This window comes from Fomitopsis serialis (assembly GCF_022376445.1).
Source record: "Fomitopsis serialis strain Sig1Antser10 chromosome Unknown B0H18scaffold_163, whole genome shotgun sequence".
NCBI classification, from domain to species: domain Eukaryota; kingdom Fungi; phylum Basidiomycota; class Agaricomycetes; order Polyporales; family Fomitopsidaceae; genus Fomitopsis; species Fomitopsis serialis.
In genome coordinates this window covers 71253-87615 of record NW_025955123.1, presented here as the reverse complement: position 1 = coordinate 87615, position 16363 = coordinate 71253, and the positions used below count along the sequence as shown (strand labels likewise).

General features: G+C 56.1%; 8 protein-coding genes across 8 annotated transcripts; 6 read left to right on the top strand and 2 right to left on the bottom strand.

Moving 5' to 3' along the window:
• Positions 1-286: 286 nt before the first annotated feature.
• Positions 287-1099, top strand: B0H18DRAFT_1216076 (uncharacterized protein; the record flags this gene model as incomplete). Its single annotated transcript, XM_048036661.1, has 4 exons — positions 287-369; positions 420-881; positions 937-1027; positions 1087-1099. The coding sequence occupies exons 2-4, from the start codon at positions 644-646 to the stop codon at positions 1097-1099; spliced, it is 342 nt and encodes a 113-aa protein (XP_047886510.1). The 5' UTR covers positions 287-369; positions 420-643.
• Positions 1100-3122: 2023 nt separating this feature from the next.
• Positions 3123-4000, top strand: B0H18DRAFT_137804 (uncharacterized protein). The gene is made up of 6 exons (XM_048036817.1): positions 3123-3126; positions 3179-3271; positions 3331-3414; positions 3475-3726; positions 3782-3917; positions 3985-4000. The coding sequence occupies exons 2-5, from the start codon at positions 3263-3265 to the stop codon at positions 3821-3823; spliced, it is 387 nt and encodes a 128-aa protein (XP_047886509.1). The 5' UTR covers positions 3123-3126; positions 3179-3262; the 3' UTR covers positions 3824-3917; positions 3985-4000.
• Positions 4001-5701: 1701 nt separating this feature from the next.
• B0H18DRAFT_137624 (uncharacterized protein) lies at positions 5702-7843 on the top strand. Its single transcript, XM_048036816.1, has 4 exons — positions 5702-5948; positions 6011-6484; positions 6541-7102; positions 7159-7843. The coding sequence occupies exons 1-4, from the start codon at positions 5928-5930 to the stop codon at positions 7614-7616; spliced, it is 1515 nt and encodes a 504-aa protein (XP_047886508.1). The 5' UTR covers positions 5702-5927; the 3' UTR covers positions 7617-7843.
• On the top strand, positions 7844-8706 carry B0H18DRAFT_137583 (uncharacterized protein). The gene has a single exon (XM_048036815.1). The coding sequence runs from the start codon at positions 8070-8072 to the stop codon at positions 8535-8537; it is 468 nt and encodes a 155-aa protein (XP_047886507.1). The 5' UTR covers positions 7844-8069; the 3' UTR covers positions 8538-8706.
• A 202-nt stretch (positions 8707-8908) lies between these two features.
• On the top strand, positions 8909-10532 carry B0H18DRAFT_1125666 (FLU1-II; the record flags this gene model as incomplete). The annotated part of the gene is made up of 4 exons (XM_048035045.1): positions 8909-9577; positions 9637-9772; positions 9834-10405; positions 10464-10532. 4 exons carry the CDS (start codon positions 8909-8911, stop codon positions 10530-10532), a joined length of 1446 nt encoding a protein of 481 aa, XP_047886506.1.
• On the bottom strand, positions 10383-11052 carry B0H18DRAFT_1045955 (uncharacterized protein). Its single transcript, XM_048030771.1, has 2 exons — positions 10640-11052; positions 10383-10573 (listed from the first exon to the last, which is right to left on the bottom strand). The coding sequence occupies exon 1, from the start codon at positions 10860-10862 to the stop codon at positions 10692-10694; it is 171 nt and encodes a 56-aa protein (XP_047886505.1). The 5' UTR covers positions 10863-11052; the 3' UTR covers positions 10383-10573; positions 10640-10691.
• Positions 11053-12642: 1590 nt separating this feature from the next.
• On the bottom strand, positions 12643-13176 carry B0H18DRAFT_1125664 (uncharacterized protein; the record flags this gene model as incomplete). Its single annotated transcript, XM_048035044.1, has 1 exon — positions 12643-13176. The coding sequence occupies one exon, from the start codon at positions 13174-13176 to the stop codon at positions 12643-12645; it is 534 nt and encodes a 177-aa protein (XP_047886504.1).
• Positions 13177-14724: 1548 nt separating this feature from the next.
• On the top strand, positions 14725-15084 carry B0H18DRAFT_1045948 (uncharacterized protein; the record flags this gene model as incomplete). The annotated part of the gene is made up of 2 exons (XM_048030770.1): positions 14725-14813; positions 14891-15084. Coding segments are annotated over 2 exons (283 nt in total), but the record flags the coding sequence as incomplete, so codon positions are not given.
• Between the last annotated feature and the right edge of the window lie 1279 nt (positions 15085-16363).

Below are 16363 nucleotides of genomic sequence, written 5' to 3'. Positions count from 1 at the left end.
ACCCGCCTCGGCTTGTCTGCTCGTCCAGTCAGACCTGATGTCTTGCGCTTCGCCAGACGATCATGACGTGCGTCGTTCTGGTAGGCTTGTACCATTGGAACATCAGTCGTGAATCCATGTTTCTCGACTGTACATGGATGAGGACAAATGTGCGCAGACACTCCTGGTCATTATTGGGAGGTCGGTGCACGCCCGTATGCGTCATTCCTTCAACTGTCTAACGGTCTATCTTACATTTCACGGAACAGCCACATCCTCTCGGCGCGTCGTCTCAACTCTCTCGGCGCAGCGAGATCTTCCTTACACCGACAATCACATACCGCGTGGAATTGGTCGAAAACCCTCTATATTGGACTAAAGTGCGGACGAACAATAATATTGTAGATCATCATGTCAGCCTAACGTCTAACGTTGCATCGCAGCACTCCGAGATCACACTCCTCTGTACCTCGAACCACCGAGAGCGATCTTTCGAGCGTGTGAAATAGTTTGTAGTGTCCTCTCCGCTGTCCGAAGCCACCAGTTCGCACGCATCAAGATCGGGTGTTGGTCGCACTCAGGATCACCGCAGCGCTAACGAGGACTGTGAAGCCCACGTCATTCCTCGCTCTGTCGGTGACCCCCCATTACGACGTGCGGGAAGATGAGGACGATCGTCCGAGTGCCCTGTGCTGCGTGGTATCCCCGAGCCATCCACAACCTGTACTCCGTCGTGGATCCGCAACCGCGCGAGCTTCGACATGCTATTCAAGCAGTCCCGCACGTCTCCGCGAGTCATGCGCTGGCTCACATCCACTCGTATACTCATCGCGTTCGAGTCGGATCGATCCCCACGTGTACCAAGAACACGTCCGCAGAAGATGGCAGCTTGAACCTCATTGGTATGCTACACATACACCGTATTCACTCTCAACTGTTTGCTGATGTCGTCCACAGGCCTCGTGTTCGGCATCGTTATGTGGGTGATGTTGTCGACGCAGATGTGCGCGTCGGTATGGAGTCGACAACAGAAAGCCCGCCTGTCTGGGTACGCCGATTCCCGGGCTCATTCTTCATATTCCCCCACGCTGACACAATATTTTTTAGCTCGCCTGCGTAATCTCCACCATACCACACCCACTCGATATTGTGTCGTCCTAGTTGTAGATGCGCCTGCGTGGACTCGAGAAGGCCTCGTTACGCTCCCGCTGGACGCGTACGACGTGTCTATCCCTCTATCGCGCGACACCCGGAGCCGAAGGGTCCTACGTTATCGCTCCGAAGCCCTTTCAGGCACCCATCTGCATCAAGAGTGACCTTCCAAAGGCGTTCACGAGCTTTAGCCGCCAGCGAACGCACATCGAGATTAGCGATTGCGTGCGCTCAAGACCATGACAGTGCGGACGAGGACGTCAGGCCCCGCGACGCCCACGGGAAGCTATGTCGGCGCACTTTAATAGCTGGACGTGCGGGAAGGGCGAAACGTCTGGATCGCCGATGGGCCATTCGGGACGGAGCTCTTCGCCCAAGGGACCAATCGCGTCGATCGTGTAGCTTGCGGAAGTAGTGCGAGCTTCCGGACCGACACTCTTGCGTTGACACGAGTGCTCTAGTAGATCGCCACTTCAGTTCGTCACATTCAGCATTGCAGCACTCCGTCACGCTTCCCTCCGCCCCACCCGAGCCGTGACGATCACCCTTCAACGTGTCTGGACTCGTGGACGGGCTTCGCACGTTTTCCCAAGTGAAAGCTTCCGGCTATGCACATCAAGACTAGGTGCGGGACCGGCTCCAGGGCAGCGACAGCGCCAGGGATAATCACCGATTCGACGCCCCTGAGAAGCTCGGTTGAGCATGCGCAAGCTCGTGAGCGACCGTTGTTGAGCACACTGAGGAGATCAAGGCTCGGCACGAGTGGCACAAACAGGTATACAGAATGCGACGCCAGTGGCTCGTAGGCAGTTCCGTATCTTGCTCTAGCTGTGGTCGACCGCGACATACTCGACTTAGCCTGGGACGATCTACAGCAGTAGCGGAGTTTATGGAGGTGAGTTAGCTGTTCTCATGTGTCGACGTACTTGAAGCTGCGTTAGTCCCCAACCATGCGGCTCCTCGCACCTAGCCACGAAGGCGCATCCTGCCACCACAACTAGCGTGGCGCATCCGTTTAGTAGGGTGCAAGACGAGGTCATTCTGTCGTCTTTCTCCGGCATATGTTAAGCTATTCACACGGAAATGAGACGTCGTGCAATACTTCACGTTGGCAAGCCAAGGATACCGAATCTTGCCTTCCGAACACTCGTCTCTCGTCTGCCTCAGTTACTGATAAAACACTTTTACTCGTCGTGAATCCAGACGATATTGCTCTCAGCTACATAAATCGCCTGAATGGAGAATCACAGCACCCGCGCTGGTGCGTGCGATTCTGTTCTATCATGATCACTGTAGCTGACACAGCGTTTCGTAGGCCAACCGAAGTACTTTACTGGTCCTGTACGAGCTTAATAACCTAGCGCTTCGTAGCCGACCTCCCTGTAAGTAACTCGCCACTGCTTCCTGCATCCCTCACTTACGTCCTCTGGAGGCAGAACGATCGTCTGGCTAGTCACTTCACATGTTCTCGAACGCCACACTAGCAAGGATCTCACCGCCAAACATCTATTCTCACATTAACGTGTCGCCGATGAACGTTAATCGACGAAGGAACCCACGGGCGCGCATCCCTTGACGCGTGCGCAGTCTTCCCGCTTGCGACGACCACCAGGCTCTGATATGGTACAACGCCCGCTCTGTGCGGGACAAGGAGATCGGGTGAACGCGTTGTTTCGAACTACGACCTCCATGAAAGAACCAACATCCACCACTGTATGTGTCTTTCGTTTGAGATTGTTCCTCGTCTAATCAGATTCACATGCCCTAGGCACATCCTCCAAGTCTCGCGTCGCACCCAGACACGTTGATATCACGACCCACGAGAACATCGAGTCGTCTACCACGTCCTCGACATACATTCCTACATCGCAGATCGAGCTTCGACAAGCTTTCCTCGTCGTGATGGTGGCACAGGGCATTTTGTTCAACAGCACGCTGTTGCTCTAAGTATGTCTATCTTGTTTTGCTCGTGTACCATAGGCCAACGTGGTTCAGGTACGTGTACTCCCCTCGACTGCGATATGGAACTAACGCACTACATATCTAGACCATTCGATCAAATTGATGTCTGTTCATCCGCACGTCCGTATGGCCGTTCATGGCCAAATCGTAGGCCCCATTATCATGCTCCATGAACCTCGTCGGTATGTTGCAGATTCACCGGACGTGACTTTCACCCGTCTCTGCCACTGTCCGCAGGCCTCTTGGTCGTCATTCTTAAGCGGGACATTGTCTAGTGCGTTACGCAGCCTGGACCGACCGCCGAATCCTTTTCCTGTCTTGGTACGTCTCTCTCCACGATCACTCTGCAGACATCCCACGCTGAGCCCCAATTCTCGGTAGGTCACCTGCGTTCCCTTCTTCACCGCTCACCCGCTCGGTCTCCTGGCATCCTGGTTGTGGATGCGCCTGAGCGGACGTCGCGAAGGCCTCATCGCGCTCCCGCCGGGCGCATGCGACGTGTCTCACTCTGTCGCACAGTCAATAGCGTGCGGATCTCGGAGCCGAATGGGTCCTAAGTTATCCTACTGTGCGTCTCGTCTCTGTTCAAGAATTATAACTGCTCAAGCCTGTCACGCCGTCGGACCCGATTCGGTACGCGCTCAGTAACGTCTTGCAGCTGCGGTAATTCAGATTTCTGGTTTTCCAGCGAATGCATGTCCCAAAGGACCATCAACCCGCGGTTGCGTGATCTTTTCAATGACAGGTGCAGGGAAACGTATGACTTCGCTGTATGAGGATGATGCACAGATTCCGGATCATCGTGGACAGGTTCGTGCTCGCTAGTATGTGTCCTTCCCTGACGGCTTCTTGAACAGACAGATCCTCGCGATATATTGATCTGATCAATAGGCTTCTCGATGCAGCGAGGCCGACGTTAACTTGTCGTCCGCCTCTGAATACGGTAAAAGCGATGGTCGACCGTATGGCGTGAAAATTCGGGCGCAAAGACAGGTACGCATATCTCAGATCATCCCGGCGACCTGTCATCTAACGCTGCATGCACTCTGAACTCCTGAATCATGAATAGAGGCCGTTCAGATGTGTTCACGAGCTACGTAGAACCCTCTCCCGAGTGCAAGCGCGCCAGCTCGCGCGCTTCAAGATCAGGTACTTGATCGCGCTCTGGACCACGACAACGCCGACGAGTAAACCCCATGACGCTCCCGGGCGGCTCTTCGGCGATCACCAATGTCTGAACCGTCGAGAAGAGGAGGACGATCGTCCGGGCGTCCGGCGAGTGCATGCAGGGCGGAGCGGATCGCACGGAGGACCAATCCCGTGGATTTAGCAACTTGTGTGTCGCCGGATATTACGAGCCTGCGTACAGCGATGGGAATTGATGTCGTGCACAAGAATGTGACCAGGGCATAGACCGATTCAGCGGGGAATCGCCCCAGCGGAAGTCTAGTCAGCGTGAGTTATTCCCAATAATCAGCAGGCTATTGTCGAAAACCAATTCGCGGTGCGTACCCGGAACTCTCCATTGGAGAAAAAGGCTGAGCTGAGCTTCCCTGACAGCGCCAGAGAGAATTCGGACGCCGCCGGGACGCTAAACTACGCGAAGAGGCTTCACACGTACGACTCGAGCAAACACGAATGGGCGACGGCGCTGCCGGTATGGAATAGATGCATAAGCCTGAACGCGAGTCGTGTGGATCGCTGGAAAGCGGTAATCGCTTCACATTCGGGCTACTCTCTTGACAGTGTCCGGGACGCTGATCCTTGGCTCTTAGTCGGTGAGTACCACGTCCAGGAAGACTGGCTGTCTGACCGGGCTGGTGATAGCGCTTAGATTGAACCTCCCCTCCGACGTGGCAGTAGGCCTACGTGCGGTCCAGCGAACGTTCTACAGAGTGGAAGGGGCGTCACTAGCACGTTTGCTCGTGGGTGTCCACTCTTCTGGATCTTCATGGTCCGCACGCGCGATACGAACCTGCTCTGGGTTCGCATTCGCACTGGACTTGCTTAGCAAGTGTTGGAACCCTCGATGTCTTGTTATGATCCGCGCGGAAATAGGATCATATATATGCGTCCCATCGCCCGCAATAGCGGATCCATACTTCTCCTGGCAAGTCATGTGTCTCTGCTTCCCATCCGATCATGACTGACCGTGTTCGTGCAGGGCATGAGTCCGGCTATGTAGTTGATGCACGCGGCGTACGATTATACTTGAAGGAATGCGAATACTAGTAGCGCAGAGGGCACTACTCGCCTTTCATCGCTTGATATGGACACCACAAGCATGGTCAATGGCCTCGGGCACACTCTCCGCGGTGCGTATGCCGCCGGCTCGTATTCCAAGGGTGTGAAGATGACTGCGAGGCGCATACATTCAATCATCGGGATGTATTCGCCTGATCACCGTCTCGTTGAAGATGAGCTCGGCTGACGTGGCGCGGTCGAATCAATTGTCGAAATCGAAGACACAAACATTGGGTGGGAGAACCCAGTTAGGGTTAGGGGCTTGCGGCGCACTCAGGCTGGCCGCGGCTCAGCGCTGGGATGTCCCACAGTGATAACATATCCGGGGCTGGCAGTGCGGCACGTTGACGACTGCTGGAAGCACGACTGACCATGGCATAAAAGGTCCCGGTCGCGGCAGTCTCCGTGCGGCTCATCAAACTCGCACACAGCTCTTCCCAAGCACTCATATACATGCCTGGCCTCGCTGCATCCTCGAGGACCCCTCTCTACCTTCGCCCACATCCCACCACTCCTCCGCTCACGGTTGCGCCTCATCTCATACCATACATTCACGCCATCGCGTACAGGGTGCGAGTGCCCACTGGTAGATGTCCGATCTCCAGCCTACCGTCGGTCGTCTTCTGTCCACGATGATCCCGATTCTCGACTGATGCGCCGTTTACCTACATAGCATCTTACTCCTTCCTCCGAGCATGCCTCACACGTACAAGCCATGCGATCGAGTGCCGACGATCATGTCGGTCAGAGCAATGCCGATGAACAGAACGACGCGGGATCGAGTGCTTTCGGCAAAAGCAATAGCGATGAGGAATCCACTGCCCATGAATGGATTGTCGAGAGGGTCACCGGAAAACGAACCTTCAGACGCTGGCGGGACATCCGTGTTCAAGGCACCCTGCCGCTGGCCCTCTCCGCTCGCATCCCTCTCGAGGTCTTCGAGTTCATCGTCGACGAGATGGATCGTCCCACATTGGTCGCCGCGGCGCTGGTCTGCGCAGCATGGTACCCTCGAGCGATGCACAACCTCTACCACCCCCTCGAGATCCGCAGCCGCAGAAGCTTCAACATGCTGTTCAAGCAGATTCGCGCGTCACCACGCGTCGAAGGATGGCTCGCGAGCACATGCCAGCTGGTGGTAAATGAGGTGGGTGCTTACTCCGACGTCTGTACAAGGACAGGCCTCAAAAGCTTAAGTGCCAGGACTTGAAGGATGATCATTTTCCTAGCATCGATGTCTACGATAATGGCCTTCGCTTCCTTCAAGCACTACCACTCGCGCTCACTGGTCTGATGCCTCGTCTACGCATCCTTCGCATCAGCCATGCAAGACTTTGTTTCATCCCCACGTATTTCTTCCTCGCTCTGTCGAGGTTCGAGTCTGTCAAGTCGTTGACGCTTTTCGAGTGCCGACTGAACAGCATCACGCAGCTGCGGCGGATTGTGTCCGCGTTCCCCCGGCTTACAGACCTCACGATGTCTGTTCATTTCACTCAGCATGCTGCCAGTTACGCGGGAGCCTCTCTATTTCGGCCACCATCTCACATACGTCTTCGATACCTTAACGTCCACGTGCATGATGAATCCATGGTGACGTTCCTTGACTGGATGATGCACTCAGGCCTCTGCACCTCACTCGCGGAGCTGACGTTTATTTCCACCAACTTTTCCTCCACGGCACGGGCCCCCATCAACAACCTCCTCGAAGCGGTAGGAGGATCATTGACCCGTTTCTGTGAAATCTACCTCCGAGTCAATTATACAGGTAAGAGTCCCTTGTTTTGCTTACAGACTTGCCGCTAATGCGCATGCACAATGTAGTAGTTCCCACCAATATGTCGCGAAACACCGCCCTGCGATCCTGGAAGTCTTGGCTGAATCGCATCGGACACGAAGCCGAACACCCGTGGCTGAAGCATCGCACGGCGTGGGCCAGAGCGACGGACGAGTTACGCGACCTCTTCTCCACCATCCGAAGCCATCAGCTCGAGCACATCGAGTTTACCGTCGATGTACAATTCCAATACTTCGATCAAGAGGGGCCCAGTGTTGTTCTCGAGGAGCTCGACCTGCGGGACCTGCACGAGGTCATGAGCCAACCGTACTTCGACACGTTGAAGCATGTCGAAGTGAAAACTTGGTTGCACCTGGTCCCTCCGCGCAATTTCCTCCATTCGGATGAGGAAAGCATCGGTCGGAAAGTCGTGGCCATGTTCCGTGACATATTGCAGCCATGGTCTGCCCGTGGCATAGTCAATGTCACCTGGGCGCGCGGTTGATATCGTAAACGTGAGTCCGTTTTCATGCAGACGCGACTTTCTAACTCTTCTCTCCCGTTCAGCCATTCAGCAGCACCCTCACGTAGCGTGTCATCCGAACGCTACAGGCGAAGGAGGCAGCGATGCATCGTCACTGCCTGTATGGAGCGCGGCGGGGGCATCAGTCGTTCATAGGCTGTCGTTTGGTGACATTTTATCCATCGACTGGCTCAGTAGAAGGACCGTTGGCTAGGGTATGAAGATTACTCGGATCCGGTATGGTCACCATCTCTATTCACTCATGCTTGCTACGATGCTTCCGCGGATTTCGGACGACGACCGAATGTACTATACATCAACGATCAGGGCTCGTAATCTGATTGTATTGGACATGTTCAAACTCGAAACACAAGATCAGGTCAATCAAGAACAAGTGCTATGAGTACGTATGTGACTGTTAGATAGCGGTGCCATATGAGCCCGATGGACTCCAGTCGGGATGGCACGAGGGAGCAGGAGAAACAGCTGTTGCTCGGACTGCCGCAAAAGGCATGCCGACGGGAGACGCACAGTACGGTAGGAGTGAAGGCCAACCGCGGATCAACGTTCGTCGGCGTCCATGGCCTGCGACAAATATTATCGCGTGCCAGACTTGAGGTCATCGCACAGCACGCGCTCTGTACCTACAGAGGTCGGGCGCATCAGTATCATCGTGAGGATATCAGCCGGCGTCGTTTCCTTTCGACCATTGAAACACGGCACCATCACTCGCAGATGTTCGGTGTGGTTCCTTGCAGCTACACGGATCACTCAGAGGGGCGACCACTGGCAGGGGACGACTGCACAGTTGCATCTGAAATGGCAGTTCCAAGTTCAAGTTGGTCCGAGGGTCGAACAGTGTCAACGTCCTCTGACCTACGAATGGTTGGATCATATGAGTAGTACTTACCAGCATCGTGAAGGGCACGGACTTCCAGGCATCCTTGACAGTACCTACCAGTGCGCTACTGGTAGTAGCGCTCAGGTACATTGCCCGCTTCATCAGCGCATATCAGAGAACGTGTGTTTGAAGACATTGAGCACACCGGTCAAGGAGCGCGATGAAACGACTCATCCTGATCGGCAAGGACTCGGACAACATCGTTGTTTCTTCGTCCGCTGCAGGGTAAAGCGCTGTGTCGGGCTGTACAAACGGGGAAATCTAAGGTTGAAACGAGCGAGGGCGGCAGTCATGGGGAAGACAGTATCTTCATATACGTAGGTATCAGCACCAGCTGGCAATGAGAGCTTGTATCCATCCAACCTTCCCCGTCATGGACGCAGCTTCAGCTTCAAGTTTCGCGGTTGCCTACGCTGCAGATCATGGCTCGCCACCGAGGTACACATCCGTGGATGACCTACGGCTCCAGGAACGCGGGATCAAGCACGTGCGCGTGCAATTCGTCGATTACTCGAACACGGTGCGCTTCTGGGTGCTGCCCGTCTCGTACTTCAAGCGCATATGCAAGCTCGCGCGTCCGAGCATGACTTTGTCGCCTGTCGCTCTCGCCTTCGTCGGCATCCGGTTCGCCAGCGGCTTCAACTCCATGGGCGAGTGCCTGTTTGCGATAGACCTGAACAGCTTCCGCGTATGCACGTACGCACCCGGACACGCCGTCGTCTCGACGTGGTTACAGGAGAAGGTGCCCTCACCGACCGGTGCGCTCGCGATCCCGCTGTGTCCGAGGACGATGCTGCAGAAGGTCGTCGACGAAGCCAAGGAGAAGGCTGGTCTAACATTCCTGGTCGGCTTCGAGTCCGAGTTCGTCTTGCTGAAGAAGACATCGTCGCCGCCCGAGCTGGTGAATGACGCTGGATGGGGCTGTTCCGCAGGGTATCGCACGGGTGCAGTCGAGAACTCGGTACTCGACGAGATCGTCGACTGCGTCGAGGAGGCCGGCATCGAGGTACATTTCATGGTCGGAGAGGCTGCCCCTGGACAGGTATTCATACCGATTCTCTCGATGCGCGTAGATGGCTCACCAGTCATCCTTATCTCCAGTATGAGCTAGTGACGGGTCCGATGTCCCCTCTTGACGCGGCCGACGCTTTGGTGTTCACCCGAGAGACCATTTACAACATCGCGCATAAGCACGGGCTTCGTGCGACCTTTGCTCCGCGCCTGCTGTCTGATAACAGTGAGTACTCCTTAAACTGAACCACAAAGTGGACCAGTCATACTCACCGGCATTTCTGTAGTCGGCAGTGGCGCGCACATGCACTTGTCGCTGCACTCGACCGTCCCATTTACAGGCCCGGACACTCGATCAGACGCCGCGTTAGCACCCGAGCTGACGCCTACCCAACGCTCCTTCCTCCAGACACTCGTCGAGCACATCGCTTCGCTGAGCGCGATCACCCTGCCAACCAACGCCTCCTACAAGCGCGTCGAGGATGGCATCTTCTCGGGCGGCACGTACGCGTGCTGGGGGTGGCACAACAAAGACGCTCCTGTGAGAATCTGCGGGGACGGGCGGGCGAACCACTTCGAGGTGAAGACGATAGACGGCACGTCGAACCCGTATCTTGTCTCGGCGGGCATCTTGGCGGCTGGATTGGAGGGCGTGTTGAACGGGGCGGAGCTGAAGACCGGGAATTGCGCGATACCAGCGGCGCAGATGAGTGAAGAAGAGAGAAAGGCGGTGGGGTTGGAGAATCCCCGTCGCTTTCCCCGGACAGTCAGCGACGCTCGACAGATGCTGGACGAGAATCAGTATCTGAAAGAAGCCCTAGGTGCCGAGTTCGTGGGCATATATCTGGGAGTGAGCAAGGTGAGTCCGCTTCCTCAGCAGGGAAGCAATGTACTCACGAGTACCGTCGATGGTGCAGTTGTTAGAGGAACATATGACGCTGCCTACCGAGGAGGCGACCGTTATCCGCCTCGTCGAAACCTTCTAGAGCATGTCGTTTTGTTTAGTCCAGATCAACAGAGAGGGACCCTGGGCGCGAGCGCGTGCCGGATGTTGGAGGCCTGCTTGAATGAACAGAGAAGTGTAGGTGCGCACCGTTGCAGAGACGGGTCAGGCGCACGCCGTGGTGATCTGTTGAGAAGAGGACTTAAGTACAGTTGTCGGCGTGCAGCCGTGGTGCAAACGTAGCACGGAGGCCATGCTTGCTGGCGACGTTGTAGATGGTCTCTCTGGTATGTACAACCGCGTCGGCTGCCTCGAGCGGGGACAGAGGGCCGGTGACAACTTCGAACTGTCGGTAGCGCATCAACAGACACATTGCTAGAACGAATTGCGCGTATAGCTTACCTGTCCTGGAGCCGACTCCGCGTCTATCATCTGCAACTCAAGCCCCGCCCCCTGCAGGTCGATCTCTAATGATACTTTGTTCCCCACTGTACCTGTCCGGAGCTTCGGAACACGACCAATCGGCATCGACCACCGTCATGGGCTTGGGAGATGTCGTACTCAGGAGTACGAACTCGGACCCAAAACCAGCGAGCGCGAGGAAGGAGAGCCCGGCCTTAGCCTGAGCCCACATCTCTCACTGTCGTCTCCCATTCAGTCTTTCAGCAACAGCCACGAGTCCTCCCGCTGAAGCCGTCGCCCGTCATCCGATCGGTACAGACGGAGGTGGCGGCAGCGAGGCATCGTCACCGCCTGTACAGAGAATTCAGAGTTGGAAGACACGACAAACATACTCACCTTGCCTTGAGCGAGACTACCGTGCCTTTCACGCCATAGAAACGTCCACGGAGGTGCAGGCTAGACCATACGCTATGAAACCGGAACACCCAATACCTCGAGCCGAGTAACGGTCGCGCAGTTTACCCTAGTTTACCGACTTGATACGGGAATACAATAGAAGCGTGCCCCGAAAAGTGATGAATCAGTACTGCATAGCTTAGAGCATCGTATGAGATGGGAAAAGTGCTCACCGTGCTCAAGACTTGTCAAAGACTCCACTGCGGTGACATGTGTGCCACGGACACTCGTTCGGCGGCGCTCTGCAAAGGAGTCTGATGCACTACCAGTCGATGAGCCATGTCCACCAAGAGCTTTAGGTTACTTACCCGACAAAGATTCGTCCCTCCGTTGTTTCTTGTAAGATGAACTACTCGCCCGTGGTACCGCGCCTTCTCGTCACAGAACGCGGACAGAGTTGTCGAACTTGTGTCCTTCTCCCAGGCAATGATTGTAGGCTGCGCACAACAAAAGGTGCTCACTGGAGCAGGTCTCAAAGAAAAATACCTATGAGCAACCGTCGTTCGCACCGGAGACATGTGCCGGAATGGGAACGCCCTAAATGGGGCTCAAATGCTTTCCCAAATTGTGACCGATAGGACGCAATTTGGGGTCAGCGGATATTCGAGCCTAAAGTATCCATATAAGGCAGGATATTGGCCCGCCGAAAATCTCGGGCGTAAACGTAGAACACGGGACGGGCGTGTATTCAAGTTAAGAGACGACGGATAAGGGGTGAGACAATATGCAAGACCAAAGTTCAAAAACGGGATTACCATACGAGGCCACCGTAAACTCGGCCGAGAATGCTATCAGTAGGTTCGTCGTAAATGGTGTCTGAAATGCAAAATATACGACACTCGTAAATTTTGAATTTGGGCTCGTCGCGTATTCGAGCGCAAATGCTGGGCTTAGGACGAGATTTGGGCAACTCGCAAATCTCGGGCAGAAATGCTGGATTTTCGGCGGCCCTATATGAGCGTGTCAATCATAGCCCCCTGAGTGGCCCGCTGAGCGGCGTCGTGATCGTCTATTGCAATACCTTAGTGTAGAGGAGTCTCTCAATTTCACATCAGTTTGTCATAAAACGCGCGGAATGACATTACGGGTCCAGAACAGTATCTATAATGCATGAACACGAGCACAACCACGATCAATCAGTCCAAGCATGTCAACCAATCCAAGCACAATCAACCAGTCCAACCATTCGTCCATCTCGAGTGCACACATTGGCGTGCAATGAAGTTCAATTTGACAACTACAACAACGTGGTCAGTGATTCACATTATGACAGTGAAGAAAATGAACATACCAGGTTACACTGCGTGCACCCAGTCTTCCGTTGAACTCCACATCAACGTTACGAACGACGGCTTCGGAGCAGGCGGGCGATGATAGTACGGACGGAGTGGTGAGACGTCGGCGTATTGGACATCGGTGTGGAACTGGAAGATGGCTAGCCACTTCGAGGGCATAAACCACTTCCGCATCTTCGCGGCTAGAGGTAGCTCGCACGCTGCCTCCTCACATACGAGGAGGTAGGAGTCACCGAGGTCGGACACAACACGGAAGAGAACTTTCGACGCGCCTACGGCACAGATTTGAGCGAGACGACCGTAATATGTGCGGTTATTGTCTGCCACCACGAGACAGATGGGCTGGCCCAGGCCGAGCAGCTGGCTGAGGCTGGTTGCGACTGCACCAAAAATGTAGCTTCCGCCGAAGCGCGGGGAGATGGCGGCGATGCGATATGCGCCGATCGACGGGCAAGAAAGAGGATCGAAAGAAAGGTCTAACGAGCGAAGGGGCGGCGTGCAGCCAGCTAACGACGACAGGGAGCGGAGAGGCATTGTGGGGGGTGCGTCGTTGAGAGGACAAGCGACGCACCCTTGACTATATAGAAAAATACTTACGGCATGCGCTCAAGCGCCATCCCATGAGAGGCTCGCTAATTTGTATGGGGCGATCATGACTACGGTACGAAGCGATCAGAAGCGTACATATGGACACTAGTGGGCGCCACTTACATACTGCATCAGGAAATCATGCAATCTGTCTGAGGGCCCTGTCAGGGGCTTCAGAAGCCTTCAGAAGCCTTCAGATTGCCCCAGATTGCTTCAGATTTTCAGCCCTCATGACCTCAAATTTTTTCAATGCTAACTCGTCAGACAGGATTTTCAGAGTGTTCAGACACCCTGTCAGACTACCCAGCTCGTCAGCCCGATCAGCCAGATCAGCCAGGATGTAGAAATTGATTCAATCATATTCTATTGATTGCTACTACTGTACAAAATCGTGCTTGCTAATCGTACACTTGTACAAGCTACCATCTGCCCAGTGAATGTACGTGGCAGACTCACTCCCCCGCTCGTTGTGTTCGTACTCGGCAGCCGACTTCTCGGGCTGGGATATGGCACGCTTATCCTTCATGGGCCTATGCGCGTCGAGCTGGGGCTTGCACGCCGCGCCGGGCGCCTGGTGGAGTATTGCTTGTTGCAATGCGGCTCGTTGAGCTGCATCGTACCGGACTTGGGCGCGTTATGTACGGCGAACTGGCCGCGCCGTACCAGTGCGCATCGGTTCGTGATCCGTATCTGTAAGCGGCCACTTCTTCGATGCTGGTGGGTCCGTCCGCGGTATGTGGCGCAGCGTCCGCGGCATGAGGAACGTGCGTGTCGACCATCTGTCGGGCTCGCATGTGCCAGGCTTGATGAGCTCGCACTCGCTCGTGGGTCATTGCGCGGCGGACTTGCACGGAGCGGCACTGGGCGGGCTGGCACTCGCTCGGCTCGGGCTCGTCGGGGTGTAAGTATGGCGGGCGGGCCATGCTCCTCCTCGCCACTGGCATGTTCATGCTCGAAGGGTCATGCACGGGTTTGTGCGGGCATGCGGGCCAGTGGGTGAGCGACATGGTAAGTCAGTAGGGCGGCGAGAGGGACACAAGTGTAAGGGACGACAGGACAGGGAGAGCGAGACGGTGGGTGAACAGGACGGCGGGCGAGAGAAGTGACAGGCGAATTGGACAATGAGTGAGTGGAGCGGTGGGCGCGCGAAACGCCAGGCGAGTGGAACAACGGGTGAGCAAGACGGCAGGCGAGCGGGTGGGCAAGCTAGGGAGAGAGCGAGGGCGAAAGCGGGTGACTGAGTCGGCGAGCGAGCGAGTTAGCAGACAACCCAGTAAGGGGACACCGTGGGGTGCTCGTCCTCAACAAGCTTATGCGCATCGGACAGGGACATACCGGGCTGATGCTCGGCGGGCCCTTGCACGCCGCGCCGGGTGCCTGGCAGGCTGTTGCGCATCGCGGTCCTGCTCGTTGAACGGTATCATACCGGACTTGGGCACATCGTATTGGTGTGCGACGAGCTGGCCTTGTCGTACCAGTGCGCGTCGTATCCGTATGCGCTTGTGCTCGTTGGGCGAACGTGCACCGGGGTTGTCTCCGTCGTGTTCGACTCCTTCCACTCGTCCTGACTGGGCATTCCCGGAGTAGAGGTGAAAGGCGGCATACTCACTTGACTCGCTGGCCCTGTTGGCCACAACCCGTGTTCCTCCCTGCATGTTAGCCCTTCGCGAGCCTCCAACGACACTCTTGGCGCGTCGCTGGGGCTCGTTGCAGTCGCGTACAGCGCGATCTTGAGCCTTGCAGGGGTCCGATGCACGGGCCGTCTCTTGCGGACGGGTCCACCGGTCTGTACTGGAGGTCGGCGGTGGGCAAGCGAGGGCGAAGCAGAGAGGGAGGAGGGGCTGAAGCCGGACTGTGAGATTCGAGTGTCGAGAGGAAGTCCGGCGAGCGCGCGTGACGTGTCGTGTCTGAGGCGCTTAGCTGCAGCACTTCTCGCAAGTCGTAGCCTCCACGTCGACGCCTCCTCCTCAACGTTCAACACTGCGCGGAAGCGTCGAACTCAAAGCCTACGCAGAAAACGACGGAGAAGCGAGGGCAACACGGACTGGGGGAAGCGGGTCACGGAAGGAATAGCAGAAGGGATAGTACAGGTGAGTGCGTGTTACCTGCTTCGCTTGCTCGCCAGCCCTCTTCAAGTTACTACGAATAGCACGCCTACCTGTCTACTCGCTCGCACACACGCACGTCTACCTACTCCCCTTGTTAGCTTGCTCGCCTGCCCACTCGCTCCCTCGCTAGCTTGCCCGCCCGCCCTCGCCTTCTTGCTGGTTTGCTCGCTCGCACGTTCTCCCCTACTCGTCCTTACCCTCTTGGTAGCTCACGTGTCTGCTCTATCCCTCTCGTCCGCCCGCCTTCTCACCAGCTCTCTCGCCCGTGCGTTCCTGCTCGTCCGCCATCATCCTCGATGTCCTGCCCGCCCGCACACGCGCCATCGTACCAGCTCACCCCTCCGCGCTCGCCCGCTCGCTCGCCAATTCACCCGCCCACCCGCCGCCTGCATATCCGCCGGCGCTGCCTCTCAATTGCGCTGCCTTCCGCCCGCACGATCTCTCTAGCCCACAGTCTCACACGCTTGCTGGCCTGCCCACCCATTAGTCCACTTGTCTGGCTTCCATTTTCTCTGGCCCACGCTCCTGCTCGTCCGCTTACCCGTGGACCCGTAACCGCGCCTTCACCCGCACAAAATCCGTACTAGCTCAGGTGAGTCTGTTCCCGGGCGGGTCATGGGTACGGGTCGAGCTCGGGATACCCATAGGTATACCCGTGCTCGGCCTGATACACGCAGCCCGAAGTTCGTTCACCAATACTGTTTGATATTCATGGACTTACATCCCGACGCGCACACCTGCAGTACATCGCTCGCGAATTGACTTCCCTCATACCGTACTACACTCGACGCATGAACGAAGGTACGTACGAGTATCAACAACTGTCTTACTCTACTCATAAATGTTCGTCTCACAGGGTCTACCGACGACTGCGCGCGCATGTCCGTACACTAGCTCACGTCGCGCGACGTCTCACGGTTAACCACAATGCTGCCCACCACATCTTGACGAGCACCGTGTGAATCACGAATGACCTGGCAATCGGCTCGCGTACGGCACAGCCTACGCTGTGTCCTTCGACCTCC